The sequence below is a fragment of the Argentina silus genome (genome assembly GCF_951799395.1).
Source record: "Argentina silus genome assembly, chromosome: 3".
NCBI lineage: Eukaryota > Metazoa > Chordata > Actinopteri > Argentiniformes > Argentinidae > Argentina > Argentina silus.
This window is the reverse complement of record NC_139657.1, coordinates 19,253,375-19,277,092: the sequence shown is the minus strand read 5'-3', so window position 1 is coordinate 19,277,092 and position 23,718 is coordinate 19,253,375. Positions and strand designations below refer to the sequence as shown.

Below are 23,718 nucleotides of genomic sequence, written 5' to 3'. Positions count from 1 at the left end.
TATGGTTTGTTAAATGTATTTCAATTACAGGCCATAACTCGAAGACGTATCTCATCACCGTGAAGTGCTTTTAATGGAGTTTTGGCTGATGCAAACGTTTATTACGCGAGACAGGTCTTATCTGCAAATAGCAGAGAGAGAAGGCATCAAAACCAAATGAACTTCAGGGTAATACGACACGAATGGCTGAACATTTGAGTTACACTGTAATACTGTAACAGTTCAACCCATTGAATGTCTGTCATTACTGTGTATGAGTGTGCATGAACAGAACCTATGTGCTGTGTGGGGATTAGGTTAGGATTCCAAATAGTTGCTTCAAATATATACTGTACATGGGTTTTGACAACCTGGCACAGGGCATTGTGTTGCCCCATTCAAAGGTGCTACCCCAACACCCCTCCCTCCCTCTCTCCTTCCCTCCCTCCCTCTCTCCCTCTCTCTCTCTCCCTCTCTCTCTCCTCTCCACTCTGTCCCTGACCCCCCTGGATCCTCAGACCACAGGTGCAGGCCTATAGGGCTACAGCCTACAGGCCCGGGCCAGCCTGCTACTGTAACAGGAGAGGAGACGACACACAGAGAATTACAGCGCCTCCATTTCTCACACTGACATAATCCCCATGTTTTATTTGTCCCTTGTAATTCTTTTTATATCTTGGGCTTATGTTCTTTGGCAAGCATTCAATCCCAGCCCAGGGACATGGGGCTTGCATCAGGCCCGTATGTGTGTGTGTGTGTGTGTGTGTGTGTGTGTGTGTGTGTGTGTGTGTGTGTGTGTGCCTAGCTCCAGTAAACGCGTATTAGTTTCTTTGTAACTGTGACTAAACTGGCACGTCTCAGATGGAAGCCCGTCTGGCGGTGACTGACAGGCCATGTCTGGATCCAGCACTTTGAGTCTCACATGGACCTGTCTAACACGGGCTCTGTCAAAGCATCTCTCACTCTGCCCCCTGCTCGCCCGCCTGCTTGCATGTCTGTCAAACATAAAGCACCATGGAGAGAGCTTGCCATGTTCAGAACTCCAATCACATGTCTCTGAGTTATCTTTTAGGGCGGGTAACTCAGACACAGATTAAGCGTAAAAAACATCTTCATTGGAGATTCCCTGTTCGATGTATGATTTACTTGCACCAACATGGATTAAGTTGATCTGAGATTAGAGCTAATCAACATGTTGAAAATGTAGGTTTAAAACTAATTGTGTTGCACCACTTAATTTTAAACCTGGTTTAGTAAATGTAAAATGCATTCATCTATGATTAGTATGATGCTGTGTCTTCCATATGGAATACAAAATGTAATCGAACAACTTGATGAATAAGCACAAGTAAGCTGTAGAAGTCGTAGAATTTTTTTTGTAAAAAAGCATAAACAGTATGGAATTCCATATCTCGCGGACTGGCTGATTTTATCATAAAATATATGACTTTTAGCTGTTGTTGTTGCTAGCGAGCCCAGTGTCCACTCTAGCTCCTATAGCCATGGCACATCAAAGCTTTATTTATGGCACCCATGCTTTATTGTTAGCTCAACCTTTCTATTTTCACTCCTTGGTGAAGTGGTACCTCCTTGAAAACTCCTTTGAGGTTCCCTTTCATGTTGCTCCCTCCAAAGCAGATATGCTGCCATTGTATCATCTTAAACCACCCCAAGTAGCAGTTTAGAATGAATCCTTCATCAAAGTTTAAATTTGTGTTTAAAACAATGGAGCAGCAATTTTATAATTAATCTTGGTTTAATTTAAAAAAAAAAAAAAAAAAAAACTAAGATTAGAGGAAGAATTAGATTTAAACTAAGTCTGATTTAAAACTAGGTTTAAAGTTTTGTGCAACCTGGTTAATAGATACAGCTATATGTTCTCCAGTTTAACTGTTAATCTATGTTGGTGCAACCCACCCTCAGTGTTCTAATAGACAAACCATGCTTCCCTCTACTGGATGAGTCCATCCTGAGGAGACCATGAGTGTGTGCATGATTTCCTTACACTCTACCTGGCTACTCTTTCACTGTCTATCAGACATGGGGTGTGTTCCATTCCAGAAAGTTGTTCCCTCCAATCTGCCCTCATTCACTTCCCTTCACAGATCTGATAGGACTGGATAGGTGGAAGCTTCACAGTGAGAACTACAGAGCCCTCCATAAGTATTGGAAATAGGAAGCATTTTGTCTTCTTTTAGCTCTATACTCCAACAGTTGGAATGGATATTAAATCAAACAATTACTATAGGGTCAAAATAGAGATTCTCAGCTTTAATTCAATGTTGTTGTTTTTTCAGATTGGGTTCATCACTATTTCAGGGCTCCAAAGAATGGGAAAAATTATATAATCTCCAAATAAAGTACTCATGTTTACTTACTTACTCATGTATTTGGTCGACAAATAACTGAAATAACTGCCTGAAGTCTGAGACCCACTGACCCCACCAGACGCTGGGTATATTCTCTTATGATGCTCTGCCAAGGCCTGTACTGCAGCCATCTTGTTGTTTCTTTTGAGGTCTTTTTGCTTAAATTGTTATCATCAGGAAATTAAATGAATGTTCAGTTGGATTTAAATCTGAAGATTGACTTGGCCAGTCAAGAACTTTCCGCTTTTTGGCCTTGAAAAACTAGTTACTATGGCAGTAAGTTTGGGGTCATTGTCTTACTGTATGATGAAGCGCCATCCAATGAATTTGAAAGCATTTCCCTCGAACAGACAGGATGTTTCTGTACACTTCAGAATACATTCTGCTGCTGCTGTCAGAAGTAACATCATCAATTAAGACAAGTTAGCTAGTTCTTGTGGCAACTATAGATTCCCAAACCATAGCACCCCCTCCACCATGTTTCACAGATGAGGTGGTATGCTGTAAATCTTGGGCAAATCATTTTTTCTCCATACTTTCCTCTTGAAGTATGTACTCATTCTGGTACATCTTATCTGTCTCCATCTCATCAGTCCACAAGACCGTTTTCCAGACCTCTGTTGGCTTTTTAGGTACTTTTTTTAGCTAACTGTAACCTGACCATCCTTTTTGATGATAACTAGTGGTTGGCACCTTCCAGTGAAGCCTCTGGAGTTCGGCTGTTGAGGTAGTAGTCTCTGACACATTCACACCTACCTCCTGGTGAGTGTTACCTGATCTGTGGGACAGTTGTTTTGGGTTTTTCTTAATTATGGTGAGCATTATTCGGTCATCCACTGTAGAAGTCTTCCTTGGCCTACCAGCCTGTTTGCACTTGTGAGCTCACCAGTGCTTTCTTTCTTTTTTTTAATGATGTTACAAACTATTGATTTTGGTAAGTCTAAGGTTTTGGCCATGTTTCTGATTGATTTGTCTGATATTTTAGCCTCATAATGGCTTCCTTGACTTTCATTGATGCCTCTTTGGTCCTCAAGTTGACAGACAGCTCTCTTATGCACAAATTATGTGACGGAACACACCTGAATAACCAGAAACACTTGTCAAGCCAATTTGGTGCCCTGAAATAGAGGGACTATGTATAAAAAGGCCAATCTGAAAAAAGAAAACATTGAATATCAGATCTGTGAAGGGGAGTAAACGAGGGCATATTGGGGGGAATAACTGTCTGGAATGGAACACATTCCGGGGGTGGGTTTCCCGAAAGCTTCAAAGCACTAAAAGATCATCTTAAATCCATTGTATGCTATTGGCAAGAAGATGTTACAAGAAGATGTGCTACAAACTTTGGAGAAACTCAGCCCTGACCAGTCATTGGAATTGCAATGGGGATGTTTATTTTCAATTTGTAGCTAATTTAATAAAAAAAAAAAATGTATTAGCATGTGGGGTTGTAAACTGTCAGGAACATTCTGTTAAGTCTGTGCCATGTGATGCCAACGGTCTTAAATATTGTTTTCACAACTGTGCAAGCTAATTACCATTAATTTTTCATCTGCGTTGTACGGTGTAAGACGCAGTGATTAGCGATTCATTAGTTCTCATTACCTTGCCTGTCAAACTGTTTCCTTTACTTATTCTGGTTGATTAGCGGTACATGACCTGCCTCTCAGAAGGAGATAAACCTCTATGAAGGTTGGTAGAGGCTAATTTGTGTGAGATAGGAAAGCGGATGTTAGTAGGTGAATGAAAAGTGGCATGAGAAGGGTTACATCATTATATTAGGTTACATGTGTAAACACACAGTTATAGTATGAGGGCGGTAACTGCATCTCTATCTGCTCGTAGGTTGCCTCTTTCATCTCTGCACTCTGTTGTCAACAAATCTTCTGTTCAATATGAAGTATTCCATACAGTATGGTATGCATAACAATAATAATGATAGGGATATGCATCCTATACCAGATTAATTGCTTGGGAGTGAGAAATCGCATTCCCTTCAGGCTCTGGAGAGGGTTATTTCTGGACAGGCGAGGATGAAGATTGATCAGCAGAGTAAACAACATCATCCAGCTTCAGTCAAAAGGCCAAGGTGAGAAGAAGCTAGAGGTACATCTGGCACTCAGCATCACATGTGTCTGTCACAACAGATCAGTCACCGATGCCACAACAGTGCATTAACACCTGTAAACATGTCTCCCACGTACTGTACTAGGTTCAGTTTCCCAAAAGCTTTGCAGCTTAAGTAGAACTTCTCCCAACAAGCCCTCACCCCTGTACTGTATAGTGCAGCAGAACCCTGCTATGGGAGATGGAAGGACTTAAGCCAGCATGTTGGATGGCAGTGTGAATGGGGGTCACACAAGAAATGCAGCAAAAATGTTTACAGCTATTTTGCAGTTTTGTTTGTGAAAGGGGTTAAACATTAGGCCTAGAGTTTTCTGTTAGAGGCTACAGGTACATTTGCACCACCAGGACCCGTTAAAGCATGGCTTCCATAAACCCAATTTATCTTCTCCTCTGCATCTTCTGAACAGCGAAACCCTCTTAGTATATATGACATTGGGTATGGTGCGAGATGACAACTGAAACATTAATCACGATTAGGAGTAATTAATAAACTCGTAGCATTAATTAATGGGGCACGCTTTAAGGGAAACTGTGCTTAATTAAGAGTTTGACACAACAAGGTTTGAGGTGATCCATATCAGGTGGAGCGGGGTAAAGTGACAGAGTTTGTTCAAAGGGGTTTGTTTTACTTCCACGTCTTAACTCACTGTCCTTGGTTGCTCCAAGTGCGGTTTGGCTTGGAACATTCTGGTCTGGCCTGGCTTGGCACTGCTGGGGCGGGTATTGACAGGTATGACAGGAGTCTGATTAGCCAGTCAGCTGGAAGGCTGGGGCTTGTCACCTGTCAGGTACAGAGATGGAGGGATGAGTGAACAGAGACAGGAAGGAGAGGATGAGAGGAGCAGAGGGAAGAGGATGCAGAGGACACGACACAGAGAGAGAAAGGAAGAGGAAGGGATTTGTGTCTATAGCAATGTACAGTGCATACAGTAAATCCACAGTGGCACATAGTGGCCCTCACAGTGGGTGAGTCTAGACAAGCAGAATGACACCACACAGACACAGAAAACCACACAAGAGTCGTCACATACAGGAGCCATGATCTCCTTCAATACAGGCAGTGACTTTAAAGCCTCCAAATGTAACCAGAGGAGTTTTTTTTGTGGGGATTAAGGGGCCCCAATGTCTTTGAAGGGAAACAGAAGAAGAGAGAAAAGAGCGAGAAGTAAGAGAGGAACGAGTGAGCAGTGGGCTGCCTGGGCAGCAAGGGAGAGCGGGAGAGGAGAGCTTTGACAGACACGTCTCTCACAGGCTGACAGCTCCGTCAATAGCCCCAGGATGGCCGTCCTGATTGACAGCTAGCAGGTGGCAGCTGAATGGAGTTGTCAGGCCGACTGTCAGTCAAATGTACGTCGCCGTGGCTACAGGCACCGGCTGCACAGCTGCCCAAGGTGATCTCTTGTTGTACAGGCGGAATGTTGGCACAGAGGTGGAGCTGTCTGGATCATGTAAACATTACTGAGGATAGGCTGCTACCCTCTGTACAGTGACTGTAGTATAGCCTGCTTTACTATTAGAATTGGCAGATATACTGTATACTCACATGAATGGTTCATATCCTTGATTTTCAAAATGGACGGTTAATATCCTTGATTTTCTAAATGTATTTTGGTGCACTATCAGTGAATCTAAGCAGCTTTTCCATTTCCTTGGTTCCCCTTAATTGAGCATTGTTCCAGTAGCGAGGATATGAAGCATGTGAGTTAATGGGAGATAATGATATGTGTGAAAGGCTTTTCCCTGGAGTGGAATACAGAACAAATGGAAGCTCCGATGTGCAACATTCTACTCCATTACATCTGCCATGATCACCCCCTGAACATCTGGCACAGGATTCAGACAGATAACAGCTCTGGACTTAAAGGAAAATCTACAGACAGTTACCCAAGACAGGTATTTAACTGCATGAAGGAAAATTGCTTCGGGCAGATGCGGTACATGATCACTATCAGTCAATGTCAAATTGATAGATGTATGTAAACTAATGTGTAAATCATTTTGACATCTAAAATAAATTGAAAACAACTCATATTTCTCTGTATACTCCACACCACAATGTTATCTTTATTATAGCCAGTAGTAACTCCGGTACAGATAAATATAGTCTCAAGTACACACTGGAATGTACATCAAGTTCTTTTTTTTGTCTTTCTTTTTTTAAACTTTCTTTTCATCTCTGTCATCAACATAACCTCATCCTCCTTCACAGGTGAAGCTGAATGATATTCATAACTGTCTGTGTCTGTGGTTGCCATGGGAACATCAAGTCCCACACAGGGATGCCATGGTGATGTCTATGCCGGGTGTGGGGGCGTCTCCCGTGATGCCTTGGGGCAGGTGGGAGGAGCCCTCCAGGGGGGTGCGGTCACGGTGGGGGCTGTGGGCATTGGTGTAGGGGCGTCGGAGGCGACGATCAGGGTACAGGCTGCTGTCGAAGGGCCTGCGGTGGACACACAGGACGTGGGTCTTCAGGTTGCCCTTCTGGGAGGCGCTGTAGGGGCAGTATCTGCACTGGAACGGCTTCTGACCTGGCAGGAGAGAAAACCCTGGTTTAGTCAGATGATCTCCCATCCTGCTCATACTCTGTTTATCACTGTCACATACTGCATGTAATGCTAATCACAAAATAGTTAGTAAGACACAGAAATTGTATACTGGCTGTATTTTAACGGCATAAAAAACAGTCTTAGTGCAAACGGTTGCTGGAGGTGGTGCTGGCGGTGGTACTACAGGGTGTGTTTGAAATATTAGTGCTATTTTCAAGGCCAGATTCTTTCAGCGCAACTGATGGCACTTGACCTGCTGATTGTTGTGAACATGTTTTTCTTACCGCTATTCCAGCGCAAGCATGTATATTAACCCATTAGCGGCAACAGAAATTGCTTTTTGTGTCGGCTTAAAATAGAGCCCTCTCTTTCTCTCTCTCTCTCTCTCTCTCTCTCTCTCTCACACACACACACATCACACGCACGCACGCACACACACACACAGACCCAGTTCTAGCCGATGGTGGTGAGTGTTAGGCTGAGGAATGACAGACGTCTGCAGCTGGCTGTGCTGTACTGACATGAGGCATGCTGCAGCTTCCTGTCTGATCCACTGGCTGGTTCTCACTACAACTACAACTGCAACCCCACACAGAGACTGTACATAACAGAGTGCTATCTACAGTACAGTACAGTATGTACGTTATACACAAACAACAATAACAAACCATAAACTCTCTACCGCTTCCAGTGGTAAAAAGGTTGTGTCTTACAATAGAGCCCATTACACCCATCTGGAAGACATTTCCCCTTGGATTGTAAGATTCCTTTGTGCTGGACTATACTACCGTAATGTTTGTACATTTAAACCTCCTGTGCAAGTCTATTTTTGTTACTATATTTAGGCTAGCGATACTCTCTCTCTTTCCTCCTGTCTCATAATTCTGTGTTTTTTTTCTATGATTCATGGTTACAGTAAACCATTGATGATGTCTTATGACATCACTTCCCAACATACTAGTCTGTCACAACCTTCTTCACCCCTCCTCCTCTTCCCTCTTCAGAGAGACAGCTGTATGAAACTGAGAGCTCTCTTTCACATCTACATAAAAAGTCATTTTTGGGAAGCAAAATGCAAACCCACGCAGAAGGTGTGGGCAATAAAAGGTAATGCTCCATCTGTCGGCCAATAACAACCTGCTGGTCACAAAGGACACAGATTAGTCAGCAGGAAATTAACGTGACACATCTGAATAGCCTCTGAATAGTAGTGGACTGACTGTGTGTCTGTCTATGGCCCTGGTCCCACCCTGGGAAGCGGGAGATGTTTCATCGTTCCACTCTGAAGGTTAAGGAGATGCTTCATCCCATGAAGTATCTTCATAAGGAAATCTAATATTCCTAAACCAGCAAAGTAGATTTGGCCATAGGCTATTACATGTTGGTCCAAGAAACGGACATTACTTTTACATTCTCATACCAAATATCCTCTTGTTGGAATCATGACAAAACATGAGCTATTCTTTTTTTTCATTCTTACACTTTGAGTAACATCAGCAATAAAATTGGATCTCATCTATATACACATAGTACAAGCACTATCATCTTTCTCTCTCCCCTTCTCTTCCCATCTCTCTTCCCTCCCACTGGAGGAGAGGGGAGGTCCAGGAGAGGGCAACCTCCAAATAAGTTCCATTAATCACAGGCTAGAGTCTAATGTAACTAATATTTTACAATTAGAGGAGACAGGACTGGGCCCAGAGCCATCCATCTCCACACCACATCATCCATTCATAGGCTACAGCCTGAGACCAGTTCTCACACACACATTTACCAGGAAACAAGAGGGGAGGGGTTAGGGTGTGTGTGTGTGTGTGTGTGTGTGTGTGTGTGTGTGTGTGTGTGTGTGCATGCGCATGCATGAGTGTGTGTGTGTGTTGCAGCCAGGGCTGAGATAATGACCATGATGACAGTGGCAGGACTGAGGGGGCCAGAGGAGTTGAATGGTGACGGATGACATAGCGCTGAGCTCTGATGGCACACAGACAGTGAGTGATGACTGCACATCCTTCCCAGCGCTCCACCCTTCATTATCTCTATGGGGAGACCCAGGCACAAAGGCAGCCCGCTCTGCCCTCTCTCTGCCCTCAAACGACATCTGCTCACACAGACAGCCACACTAGCGTTCTTCTTTCACCTCTCTGTCTCTCCATCTATCTCCATCTAAGCTCCCTCTCTCTCTCTCTCTCTCTCTCTCTCTCTCTCTCTCTCTGTCTTTCTCTCCCTCTCTGTCATCCTCTCTGCGGAGGGTATATGCCGGACGGACAATGAGATAATGACTCAACCTTTTCAAATCAGGCCTTTTCTTTTCTCTACCCTTTCTTTTACCCTTCTTTCTTTCTTAATCTTTTCTTTATCGATCCTCTCATATTCACTTGGTCTCACGTGTCAGAGAGAGAGAGAGGGCCAATCTGATGTCTCCCATATGTGGAGGTGTGGAGACACAGGCTATCTATTCTCTCATCTAGCTGCCTAACAGGAGTAAACGCCTCACTGCAATATGCCTACCATTCGTTGGACACACCTACGACAGAACATATTCACTGAATTCTCCATCCACATACTTTAGAGTACAGTTGGAAAATGTTATGACCATTTCAAAACATGGAATGAAAACATTGGGAAAACTAAACATGTTAACCGCAAATAATGCAGCATCTCAGTGTGGTAAAGTGGTGTCTATCGCCATCTAGTGGCCACAGTGGATAGGTGCAGTGTGAGAGCATTAACCATGGGGGAGGATTCTATGGGACTCTAATGAGCATGCATACAGGTTCAACCAGGGGTCACCATCTGGCCAATTACCAGTCCTGGCACACTGGAGCCGACCTGAACTGTCATCACAAAGCCATCACTCCATGTCCACTGTGCCCAGCAATATGTCACAGAGTGACAAGACGTATCTACAGGACGGGGACGGGGGGACATCAAGGCAGGTCCTTGACAATGCCACCTGGTCAACACTGCAAACAGGGCGGGCCAAACCAGTTGGCGTGATGAGAACAGTGTCTGACCACCTGCTTGTTCATAGTTAGAGGGCACTCACTAGAGTCAATGTCAGCTCTGTCTGTCTGTCTGTCTGTCTGTCTGTCTGTCTGTCTGTCTGTCTGTTCAGTTTGACAGATGTCTGTCCAGCTTTCTAATGATCTGAGACACCATCTTAGAGAGAGAGAGAGTAATCATGCTAAAACTCTCCTGGAAATGAAGAGCAGGATATTTGGTACATTGTTTGATAATCACTCTCATTTCCAGTACAAAACTATGCCAGCAACACTGCCTTGGAATTGGGGGGTTTTGGAACAAAGTAGGATGACGATTAAACATTGGATATGCATAGACTTCAAAAAGTTTTGAAATGAGTAAAACAAACATGAAATAAACTCAGCAAATAATGTTATACATCAGTACATTAATATACATAATAAATAATATTAAAGTACTTTAAATAAAAATGTGATGTATGTGTGTGCATACAGTATGCACACACAGCATACTTTTCCGCTGGCAGAAATCTTACAAGGAACAGAACAGATGTTGTTCCCAAGTAGAGTTGACAGGCACTTTCATGTCTTCCTGATGAACATATTGTGTGTCAGGCATAAGAAGGGATCAGGAAGACGGTGTATCGTGTTGCACTCATAATACAGGCATATCAAAAGACCCCAAGCTGTTGAAGCCCTCTCTGGAGAGCGACATTATTAAATCTGCACTCTGCAGGGCATATCACAGCAGAGAGTTAAGCCTCTCCATCAAATGTGCTCCTCCATTATAATCTATCGAATGGTAAAATCGTATAATCTCTCTAAGTGGCTATGTAATCAGTGCCACACACCTGTGACTTTAATACCCTTGGTAAGTTCTGAGATCTACAATCAGAACCATCTAAAATAGCAGAGAAACAGTATCCTCTGACACCCCATCTCCAGAAGTATATATACATGCACCATAACAGAGCACGATGATCAAAGACCTGGTCTCTTTTAACAGTTGAGTATCTGCCCATGGAGCCTGTACATCAGGCTATGAGAGGCTTACATTGCATAGATAGCTATAGCTGAACGAAAAGAAATGAAGAAGTGGGGTAGGATCGCTATTTGTCCACTAGATGGCATTGTTCTCTCATATAATGTAAAGGTGATGAGGGATCAAACAGAAAATAAGAGGTATATACACTGATAGCATAATTCATGAGGCAGACACTCACCTGGTGGGTCTACTCCCTCAGTGACCTCTCCACCGTTTGAGCTGCCTGTGTGATCGAGGCCACTAGACGACCTGAGGATTGAGAGCATGTTCATGTGGTACTGGTGATGATGATGATGATGATGATGATGGTGAGCCTGTCCTGGCATCAGAAGCTCCAGAGGAGAGAGGGGAGGCTGGATTAGGGATCTGCCCCACTGGCCCTGCTTCTCCTTGGGACACTGAGAGGCCTCAGAGAGCCTGTGGGAAGAGCCTTCAACCATCATCTCACTCTGCATCATCTCACTGCTGTTGCTACTCTCCATCATGCTCCACTTGCTAACCTCCTCCTCCTCTTCCTCTTCCTCCTCTTTGTTACAAACTGGGCTCTCAGCTGCACCCTGTTCTCCACCACTGAGACTTGAGGAGTCATAGTCCTGTAGATCTCCATACTGTTCCTGGTCTTTGAGTACCCTCAAACCCGGATCACTACTGGACCCCTGCTCTGACTGTGGAGGGGTTTCAACAGCAGTGGACTCAGATGGGGCAGCACAGTATACCTGTAGCCTGAGAGCACTGGAGGAGAGAGAGCCATTACACACATTGGCACTGGGCTGCTGCTGCAGCAGTCCACCTGCAGGAAATCTATCCATAGGGCCAGAGCTAGGCTGCTGAGACGCAGACATCACCCACTCCGGCCTGAGAGAGAGGTCCAGAGGCTCATACTGAGACTTCCTGGGTTTAACAGTAGAGCTTCCTGTGCCTGCCTCCCCCTCACTGTCACTCCCCCTCACCCCAATACAGTCCTCCACCTCAGAGCTTCTCTCTCTTCCCCCAACACTCCCTCTCCCCCCTCTTCTCCCTCTCCCTCTCCCTCTGTCCTCCCTCAGGAAGCTGGAGGTGATGTTATTGACGAAGGTCTGTATGGGGCTCTGGGATGTCAGATTGCTTTCCTCCGTACCCTGGTAGACCCCATGCAGGTTGGAGAGGTCTGATGGTAGAGCGTCTGGGATCCTCCTGCCGTCATCATGGCCCTCCAACTCCAGCCCACTGTAGGGGCCAGCAGCAGGGCTCGGGTGGTCCCTGGGCTTGAGTTTGGGGCTGGGGGGCCGTGGGGATGAAGAGGAGGGGTCCCTGCTGTCCTGCCACTGGGGGTGGAGGAGACGCTCCAGATGGTAGCTGAGGGAGGCTGTCGGTGGACTGGTGTAGTCACTGGAGGGAGGACACCTGTAGGGCTTCTCACCTGTCACAGCTACAAGACAACAACACATAATCAAACCATGCTGGAAAACACTGGCCAAACCGAACCACCTGAACAGGGGTGAGTTTCCTAAAGGTTTCATAGCTTCACCCCAGAGAATCTGAAAAGCGATACCAAGCCATTCTATACTGTCTGTGAACTTCAAGCATTTCTGTGCACATATGGACACCATTTGTAAACATTAAAAATATACAGCCTCTCTATCCAATGCTGAGTTGAATGATTTAAGTCCTGCTCTGCAGTAAATCATGCTTGTAATCAGTTTTCAGCTCTAGTCATTCATCATTTTACAGTATGAAGGGCAACATATTAAACCACACAGAAATAAAGTTTACTCAAAGATGTAACCAACAAATAAGATTATTCCTAATCACCCAGTAGATTTTTTAAAGAGAAGAAGGAGGGACAGAGACAGATGGTCCCGTTCAATCAGAACAACAAGTAACTGAATTTTCAAGTCTAAAAGCACCACTTGTCTTGTGTAGCAACCATTGATAATTAAAAAACATATGCAAATCATTTTCATCACTATAAATATTTTGTTGATTACATCAATCAAATTGTAATTTTTGCAGAGCAAAACTTAGGATATTTTCGACTTTTTTAATTTTATTTTTATTTAAGCTTTATTTTACCAGGGGAGTCCCATTGAGATGACGAGACCTCTTTTTCAAGGGAGCCCTGGCCAAGAAATCAGCAACACAGTTTAAAACAACATAGAAGCAAACATCTACAGAGTAACACAACATATAAGCAAGCAACACCAAGAGCACAAAAGGCAAAGCACAAAAGCAGCACACAGGATCCTATGTGTAACACACAAAAGCAACACACAATCATCATTAAAAGGTACAAAAGCAAGACATAGAACAAAACACACAAGCAAAACATTAAGGCACATAAAATACAAAGCATGCAGTAACAGTAAAACACCTCGCAGAGGCATAAGGAGACAGGGGGAAACAGGTCTAGTGGAAGCAGTTGCTGACTCCTATAGAGTCTGCTTCCAAGCCCTTCACAAGACTTTTAAAAGCCCCGACCGGGATCAGATCCTCAATTTGTAAGTCAGTCTGTAAGTGGTTCCAAGCTACAGGGGCGGTGAACCTAAAGGCCTGCTTCCCAAGCTCAGTGCGAACCTTAGGGACGTTAAGTAAAAGTGTGTCGCAAACAGTAATTACTAGTTTCCAATCCCATCCCATAAACCTGGTTACCAAGTTAGACTGACAGGAGCCCAGATTCCTCCTCACATGAACAGTTCTTCACAGGTGCTTCTATGCTGTTTCCTAATGGCTCAACCTATAGTGGTAAACACACTGCCACCATTTTGAGTTTTAGTTATTGTCTGTGCCTTGCACTGTCTTTAAACAGCCCAGCTGTTTCTGTGCCATTCCAATTACTGTAAAAGTCATCCGACACCATTAGGCCACAAATATTGGCAGTTTATAGCACTCATGGCATTTGAAGGTCAGGTCGTACATTATACTGTATCTTTTAGGGATGCGTCTGGGGTTGGGAGATAAACCCGCCGCCATTAATTTAATCCTATGCATATTGATGCCTTATTGTTCTTCTTCTAATGGAGTAATATATGACTTACAACAGTGATTCATTCCCCTGGTGAAATATCAATTTCATACACCTCAGGATCAGTCTCTGGAGTAATTCTCTAAGGTAAATCTCTCAATCTAATGATCTATAGTGGTTACTTACAGTAGGCTGTCTATGGCATTACAGAAATTTCCCAACACCATCATTGAATGAGCCAAATACTAAAAAAAGTGTCGTGTCTAAATATTCAGATCAAAACTAGATAATAGACATTGAAAAGAGCAGAGAGGATATTAATTCAATGAAGCAGCACACAACACAATAACAGAGAGAGAGAGAGAGAGAAAGCACAGCTTGAGTGACAAATGACCTTGAACCATATACATTCAACAAAAAGTCAGAAGTCAATAATATTATTAAAAATATAATATAATATAATTGTGTGTGTGTGTGTGTGTGTGTGTCTGTGTCTGTGTGTGTGTGTGTGTGTGTGTGTGTGTGTGTGTGTGTGTGTGTGTGTGTGTGTGTGTGTGTGTGTGTCTGTCTGTCTGTCTGTCTGTCTGAGAGAGCGGGAAGGTGCCTCCTCTGGAACACCACGCCCTTGTCTCCAGTAAACCAACACAAATCTCTTGGTTTAATGACAACCTTTCAGACATTCCCTCCACCTCAATTATTCTGTGGTTTAGATTACAATGATGACATTACAGGCAAGCCTGAAATGACGAAAACAGACATATCTGACCTCATCTTTGGGCAATGATTTTCATAAACACATTTACTTGCTTACCCCAGAGCAGTGAGTGAGACACACAACACAAATACTAAAGTCTCTCCCTTTCTCCTTTTCTTTGGATGGGTGCCATCTTTGTGATTGCCTGGTTCATGCTAACTTAATCAGTTTAAGATTTACTTACACTGCCGAGACCCACATTATGGGAGAGAGTAATTTTAGTGCTTAGATTTATCAACCAAACTCCAATTACTGTATCATTATAGACCTCAGCCTCTCTCACCTAACACAGAGGATATAATGAAGTGATGCATATGAGTTATCCACCCAGTGATTGGAAATGCAAAAGAATTTAAAAAAAAAGAAGCATGCAGCTGCTTGGAGAAGTGATTCATTTCATATGGAAATACATGGAAATACACTCACAGATGTATTACCATACCTTATATACTATGCAATCATCACCACGCACACTGTATTCACAGATAAACATGTAGTATGCACAATGTAGTATGCACCATACTGTGTACAGTATATAAAATCAGTCACTTAAACAACTAAACAGAGAAATTCTATGGCGACTGGTTTGGCTGGTTTAAGATGGTTTAGTTTAAGATGAAACAGACTGAGGGGGAGTCACACACTAGACTGGTGAGAAAACAGGGGCACCAGATGTTCTTTGATGTTTATAATAGCATATATTATTAATATTAATTAGACCACATAGTCAATGACGCATTTGGGACGTTTCCAAGTCAATTAAGCCAAATGGCATTCAGGAGATGGTGGAACAATATTTCAAGGCAGGTGTTCAGAACTCCCTGGGTACATCTTTTTATCAGCCGCTAGGAAAACAAGCATTTTGAGCTTTAATTTGAGCCTCACACCTCATACAGAATCTGCAATAATAATTAAAAAGAGGATTAAGGGACAGAAGTGAGGGAGAAGCCAACAGGTAATCCAGTTTACACAAATCAGAAGCATTCAAATGTCTAATGTATGCCCAGTTTGGGGCTTTAAACACTGTCCTTTCCAACACTGTTACAGCAATTACGGTGGATGTGTAATGGTGGACATACAGTACAGCTCAGCTAAGCTGGGTTCGGCTCTGTAGCATGATTGGGGTATGAGTGTATTCAACAACCTATTCATAGAGAAGCTGAAGAAACCCAAGGTTGCCAGTCATCAAACAGAAACGGCTAAGGAAACTGGAGAAACCAAATACAGTTACACTCGCACTCCTCTCCCACTAAACACGATCCCCATCTCTCTGTATCCACTTGTGTGACGTATGTGTTAATACATCTATGTTACAGTAAAAGCCAACATGAAGGCTGAGGGGAGAGACAAAGACAACTAAGGACAACATCATTACAGGCTGTCTGCTCGCTGACCTTGGGGTTAAGAGTGTGAATATATGACTAATTAATAACTGTCAGATGATTTCAGGCATGTTCTGCGTTTGTGTTCTGAATTTAGAGGCCTCCAGCAAGGACGCTCATTTAGTTTGTCATTTTTAAAAAGAGTAATTATTCATAATCTAAGATTAAAATGACAGTCAGGGTAAGTTTTGAATTGGTCTTGATTCGATTTAAAGAGCTGTACATTTAACGTGCGCTATAGAAGTCAACAGACCATAATCTAACATGTTGTTAGTGATTTGTACTGTAAGAATTAAGGCTATATCTGGACGTATCAGGCCGAACTAACTTACTCTTGACAACTGGGAGTGTACTGTATTCAGTATCCATAACATCATAACTACAGCAGTTTGAATATGAACAACACAGCCCCTAATTCTGGACTAATCAATGTTTCTCAAGCTGAACATCTGGCACTGGTAATTCCTCAGCATCTCCAGTCAGTCCTGAATTAGAAATACTCAAGCCATGCATACTGTAAGACCATCGAGACCGACTTGATCAGTTACCAGCACAAAAAACTTTATCCCCATTCTTAAACCCCCTCATCAAGTGCAGTATGTTCTCCATATGTGTAGGATTTACCTATCTGTCCCGCAGCAGACCTTCGTGTTGAGCCGAGGCCAGCAGCCTGTGATTGTGTTAATTAATCTGTCATTGTGAGCAGAGGGAGCAGCTGCAGAGGTCTCTGGGATATATTGTCAGAGCAAAACAATGCGGTGCTAAGCCCTTGAGTGAGTCTTCCATTACACAGGGACTTAGAACAGAGGAGCGGAGCCTGGATCCATCATTTACTAAAGCATTGACGCCTGACCTTTACAATGAATTCCTCTCTATGCTTAATATTGACTGAAATTAGAGTCTGATGCTGAGTTAGTATGGCATCCCAGAACTCAACCAATCCAATTCCTCAGCTAGCTTTCCCAGACATAGGCCTGCAGAACAGTCTTGGGAAAGGGGAAGGAGAAAGAGAGAGCACCAAAGTGTGCAGATGTTTTGTAAAGAGCTACACTACAGCAGGATTTTCCCTTAAACTGCTGGTATTTACATGTACATATGTAGATACCAGTATGTGTGTACAATATGTAAACAAAACATTTAATACGATTAAACCTGATCCATTTATCTCAGTTCCACTGCCTTCATTTGGGACGAAACTGGATCAAATCTCCCCAAAAGCATGTTAGGAACACTGAGTCTCACCAAGCCTCGTTGACGACATATTGAACTAAGGAGGGGGACTGAAATAAAGCATAAAGCTTACAGACAGTGCATTTGTTTTCTGAAAGAACACAAGCCACTGCTAGCAATCTAGAATCACAAGAATGTGTTAACAGGATGCCATGACAAGCAAAGCATTCACCCAGGGAGTCAAATTATCCTGAGCACCAGGTGGAAAGGAAGACTATCAATAAAAATACCAGGTGGTATATCAAATCATAAAAACCACTGGGTGGTATATATCAAATCATTAAAACCACCAGATGGCGTGCATTAACATCTTGTGCCCCCGTAGGCAAGGGGTGGGAATATGAATGATATAAAGTAGAGGAGTACTAATTATCTCTACCATTCAACATGGTGCCGTTAAAGTTAATAAGAAGAGAAGAGAAAGTCCTTGCCATATTGCTATTTATGGGGGCACAGATATGCTGCTGCTGACCCCCTGTGCTTCACATCCACCTCAGGGAATTTGTGAGGCAAGTGACAGCAAAGTCTATTCTAATCTATTCTCTTCTAAACTGGAAAGGGACAGGAACTGCTCACACCATCATGTGCCTACATATATATCATCATATATATTATATATCATTTGACCTTGGTTGTTAGTCAAGAAGAATGTTATTAAAAATATATAATATCATTGTGTGCGTATGTGTGTGTGTGTGTGTGTGTGTGTGTGTGTGTGTGTGTGTGTGTGTGTGTGTGTGCGTGTATCCTCAAGTGTGAGTGAGTGTTTTACCTGAAGCTGGGGAGCAGGACAGGGGGCTGTCTTCCTGGACACTGCCAGTGTGGGAGAGACCTGTTCCTGACAGGCTCCCCTCCAGGACATGGCTCAGGCCTGGGGTATTGGGCCTACTGATGGGCCTGGTAGACTCTGGGTCTCTGACACACACTCGCCTCTCAGCCAGGTACTCACGCTGCTGCTGTTCTTTAGGTGTGTATACCTGCTCTACAGTCAGCCCTGGGGCCATGATCTGCCAGCCTGGATAGCTGTGGTTGTGGAGAGAGTCCCTCTCGCTGGCTGCCTGTAGATACTCCACCATGCTGCTGGAGCTCAGGGGGGGAATCAGAGGATTCAGACCCAACAGAGAGCGATGATTCTCCCCCCCAGTCAAGCCCTGCCCTGGGGCCAGCATCTTCCCCAGCATCTCCTTAACCTTCACCCTGATGCCCGCTGTGGCGAGAGCCTGGTGGAACTCAGACTGGCCTGCTCTCTCAGCTGAGAGGAACCTGCTGTGTAGACTGGAGATGTACTGGGAGTAGAGGTTGGTGTGGGTGTCCTGCACTACGCTACTCATGCTAACAGCTACATCGGGAACAGCAGGGAGTTTACTCTTAGCGGCCAGCTTGTTGAGGTGGACTTTCATGTGGTTCTTGAGAAACCAGGGTTCTTTAAATCGTCGTCCGCAGATCTGACAGCAGTGCTCGAACGAGTCTTTGTGCTTGCGCATGTGGCCCTTGAGGAACCAGGCCTGATTGAAGGTCTGACCACACACCTCACAGGGGAACTCACCGCCGGCAGGCTTCGACCCCCGACCGGAGCCCCCCGCGGGCTTCTGACCCTGGGCGGCCTCGGAGGTGATGTGGGCCGTCTCCACGTGGCTGATGAGCTCCTCCTCCTGGGAGGCGGCAAACTCACACAGGGTGCACTTATAGGGTTTGTGGAGGATCCGGATGTGGCGCTCCAGCTCCTGTTGCTTCCTGAACTTGCCCTTACAGAAGGAGCAGCGGAAGCCTGCGGGCGGTGGAGGGGTCTGGATGTGGTCCTCCTGTATGGGGTTCAAGTGAACAGACGGGGGTGGCAGTGAGAGGCTCTCCACAGGGCCTGAGGGGGTCAGGGAGAGCTGGGTATGTGTCAGGGCAAGCTGGGGTAGCTGCTGCTGGGGCTGTTGAGGTGAGGGTATGTGGGGTGGTTGGGGCAGAGCTCCTCTAATCTGCTTGTCTCTCAGGATGGCTCTCTCCTCCAGCTCGTGGAGCAGCCTGTTCTCCTCTCTGACCCTCACCCGGCCTTTGCCCAGGTTCCCCTGCTTGTGGGTGCGGAGGTGGATCTTGAGGTTGCCCTTTTGGGCCGCCCGGTGGTCACAGTAAGGGCACTTGAAGGGCTTCTCGCCTGTGTGTGTGCGCATGTGCAGCGACAGGATGCTGTTGAAGCGGAAACGCTTCCCGCACAGAGGACAGGGGTACTTCCTGTTTTTGCGGGTGTCGTCCTCGGTGGTGGTGACCTGGGATAGGGTGCCCTGGTTCTGTACCCTCATGAACTGTGGGAGATCTAAGCGACCGTTCATGCCATTGAGAACCCTGGCGTCCATGAGCTGATTGGCCAGTAGTGCCATCTGATCCCTGATTGGGTGGCTAAGCCGGAGTAGTGTGGCTGCTCTCGTCCAGTGGGGTGAAGGCTCTCTCCTCAAGGATCTATGGACTGTTACAGAATGGGATGGATGGAAGTTCCAGTGTATCTATCAGAAGAATTGGCTTGTTGTTGATGATGCTGACTGCACCTATTCAGCTGAGATGGAAGCTGGGGTCAGATATGTGCTAGGGGAGGATGAAGTACATCTAGACTTAAACTGGAGAGCTCCAACCTAGAGTCAAAAAGAGAAAAAAACGAGAGAGAAAAGGTAACAATACAATTAGTTAAAAATGCCTGTACTTCAAAACATCCACCTTATATGCAATAGAATACAGAGCAATGCAATATCAGTCCCACAGAGCCCATACTACTTTTACAAAAAACAGAAATGATAAAGATGAGTTATTAAGGTAGGGCAACTTATCAGGTCAGTGACATGGCAGAGGTGCCCCAGTTAAGTACTGTATATGCATCACCAAAATACCTTACAAGTATGCTTTCATAACTTATGATGTAGCTAATGCACCCCAAATAGGTCAACAAGCAGAGCAAAGAGACGATGGTGTATCTTCTCTCTTCCTGTTAAGTATATCTGTGGTTGCATCTTATTGTAAGAGACTGCTTAAATGCTGATTAAGTCTAACCTCAATGTCTTCCTCTCCAAATATCAGTGTTATCTACCAATGGGTGAGGTGTTCATCATTCTCTTGATCTCATTACAGTACTTAGCAAGCATGAACATCAAACTACATAGATATGTGCCACACCACCGGTCCTTCCTTTTGTATCAACAACATATAATATCAAACACACATCTCTCACCAATGTCTGCTGCACAGCCTAGCCAAGAACCGAGGCTATATGAACATACAGTACTAGCTTTTTTTTGTTGCTTTCTTCACTAGTCGTTCTGAAACTGAGCGTTGCCAGGAGTCACGACATTGTCAAAAAGTAATGAGGAAACAAAACAGAAACCCAAATCAACAAGTACAAACAAAAGTTCAATGATGCATAGATTGAAAACTGAACAGAAAGTAAGTGTTCTATGACTGAAACATCACCTCTCTCCCACATTCACCCCACTCCTTTTACCAGAAAACAAAGGCACAAATTCACAACGTGCTACAATAGTAGAGGTCACATAACAGAGTATATACACAGCTCTCTGGTACAGCACCAAAGGGCAGAGAACAAAGCCTGCACTGTCCACACAGAATTAACACAGGCTTACATCATCCGGTGGTGTAACCCTTATAAATGAAAATGATGTACACTACACTACAACCACACAGATACACAGAACTAGCCTGCTACAGTTGAAGAAAAATATTTATCCCCATGTGAAATCTATGTTTCAATATAGGAAGCAAAATATGTTCACATTTCTGATCTATATTTCAGGAGTGCAATATACTGTAGGGATCTGTAATACTCAACAAAGCTAACCATGTTTAACAGGGGAGAGAGTGAGAGATCCACCTTGTGTTTGGTTGGTGCTGTTCTGATTGTCTAGACAATGAATGTATAATCAGAAGGCTTAAAACCAAACTAGCTGAATATGACAGGCTTTACAAGTTGGGGGAGATACTGTAGAGTGTTGCTGTTGACTGAACGGTAGGCAGAGCTGTCAGTGTGAATTAGGCTCTTTCAGGAAAGATTGAGAGAGGATGACTGTTATCAAGCATTGTGCCACATTGTGACCTGCTCATCAGATATGGCCATGCATAGAATGTTTATAAATGGTTTGCAGAGGGTTTATCTATAGTTTACAGACTGTTATTTACCAGTTTGTCGATGTAAAGACGCATAATGCATTAGTGCCTTCATAGCCAGGCATGTTCCTCTTTCAACTAATTAGTCATGTCTATTTTTCAGGGAAATTATATAATTTTTGCTGCAAAGTTGCATTTTTTCAATTGCACAGCTGTGTAAGAAATACCACCTCTGTTTGCTGAGCCTGCAAAGGCTTTTAATACAGAGCAAACAGCAACTTAAGGCTGCCTCCAATAACTACGTAGCAGTGTAGTGTGACCTATATAGTAAATATGTTTTCTTTTTTACATGAGCGGATAGGCAAACAAACAGCAATTATTCGGTAACTACTGTAATTGAATACCCCAGATTCTTTATCATAGCCATCTGCCTAGAAACTTTTAAAGTGGCGCGATTCATAAAAGATGTATTCCAACTTTGAACTGAAATCAATTCAGAAATGTAAATGTATGAAATGCTAAACAGATCATGTTGTCCTGTGTGACTCAGTTGGTCGAGCATGCGGCGCTAGCAACGCTAACATTGTGGGTTTGCTTCCCATTATATACTTTATATACTTAAAATGTATGCACTCACTGCTGTTGATAAAAGTGTCTGCTAAATGGCATATCTATATCAAGGACTCATAATGTATTATTCATTTTAAAGATGGAGATGATATACAACAATATATGCAATGCACCCTGCCTAGTGCCTATTCACCCACCCTGCCAGCCAGAGGACCCGTTCTACTGGGGATGAAATGCTCATACTAAACAGAGGGCAGTGGTAATGCAGCTGACCACCAGGGCCCAGACAAAACAACAATAACACACACATACACACAGCTCTTCTGGCAGCTGGAGTAATGGAGCCCTATAGGAGCTCCTCTGTAGGCCCCAAAAAACCCTGACTGAGACGGAATAGCCTAACCAGCCCCATTCATTATTACTGCACAACTACAGAGCACGGAAATGGCCCACACAGCACAGGCCAACTATCTTCTCATGAGTTATAGAGTAGGGTAATACACGTTTGTTGTCGATGCTGTAGACCTATGTCTTTGCCACTCTTCTTAGATGTGTCAAAATGCTATGTATTCTGGGTAATGGTAGGCCTACATGTAGCATGGGGGACAGAGGTAGTGTAAGAACACGCCTTCATTCCAAGTGAAATGCAGGACAGTGAGAACGGGTGATGGCGATCTATTGTTGTCACATGACAGTCACACAGTGTGGTTTGTGCTATATACATACATTATGTTCACAAAGGTCTGTTGTGGCTCTCCAAGTGTGCACATGAATGGAATGTGTAAACACACACATGCACACATACACACATGCACACACACAGAGAACACACACACACGATATTAAATCACTAATGTGTAAACAGTTGCTCTTGTTTGCACAGACCACCTGTTCATTCTGGACACAAACAAAGCCCTGGCATATCATGGGGCATATCATGGGATGTGTTAAACAGTGGGGTGGAGGAGGGGATGTCTTTCACACGAGCACTGCATCCACATGGTGTAGTCTGCATCAGATGGTTCGACTCTGCGGGAGGGCAGCCCTCTCCAACACAGCTTCGAACAGTGTCACTGTCTAGAACATATCCACGTCCTTCACTCTCTCACTCACGTACTCACTCACTCACTCACTCTATCTTTATCTCTCTCTTTGTCTCTCTGCAGAACAATGTCCTCTGTCTTCAATTAAAATAATACCTGAATATTTGAACGCACTCAATATCAGAATGTAATCAGAAGGTTATGATATAGCACACATAATTTTGTTTCATGTGGCTTTAATTTGTCTCTTAATTGTTTGTTAATACTTGTCTTATGCTGTGATAGTACTAAAAGTCTGTGCTAAAAGACTAAAGAGAGGAGGGACTACACTTGACTATGCCTATTTTCAGTTGATTTTCAGAAGCAGAGGCACTAACACACAAGTCATTAAAGAATCTCAGCAGGGGTACAGTAATGCCACTTATCTCATTAAGGCTATAGCATCTACAGAAAACTGACAAACACAAGGCATAATCCAAGGCACATTAACAGAGCTGATAATTCAATGAACCCCAATTTGGCTGCCATCTTGCCCTTATGATGAACAGAAGAGCACAGAGCCATCCTAAGGACTCTCTCTTTCTCTTCTCTAAAAAAAAAACAAAAAAAAACATCCACCATTAGACAACGGGGTAGCAGCGTAATTAGAAAATGAC

General features: G+C 43.9%; 1 protein-coding gene across 1 annotated transcript; it reads right to left on the bottom strand.

The window, feature by feature from the left end:
* Nucleotides 1-6,515: 6,515 nt before the first annotated feature.
* Nucleotides 6,516-19,830, bottom strand: LOC310801774 (zinc finger protein 536-like). Its single transcript, XM_083665895.1, has 2 exons — nucleotides 18,127-19,830; nucleotides 6,516-7,003 (listed from the first exon to the last, which is right to left on the bottom strand). The coding sequence occupies exons 1-2, from the start codon at nucleotides 19,718-19,720 to the stop codon at nucleotides 6,738-6,740; spliced, it is 1,860 nt and encodes a 619-aa protein (XP_083522021.1). The 5' UTR covers nucleotides 19,721-19,830; the 3' UTR covers nucleotides 6,516-6,737.
* Nucleotides 19,831-23,718: the final 3,888 nt, after the last annotated feature.

Excerpts from the sequence above, each read along its gene's own strand:
- LOC310801774 (XM_083665895.1), bottom strand. The coding sequence starts at position 19,720 with ATGGCACTACTGGCCAATCAGCTCATGGACGCCAGGGTTCTCAATGGC. Across the intron at positions 7,004-18,126 it reads GTCCTGCTCCCCAGCTTCAG|GTCAGAAGCCGTTCCAGTGC; the intron begins GTAAAACACTCA and ends CTCTCCTGCCAG.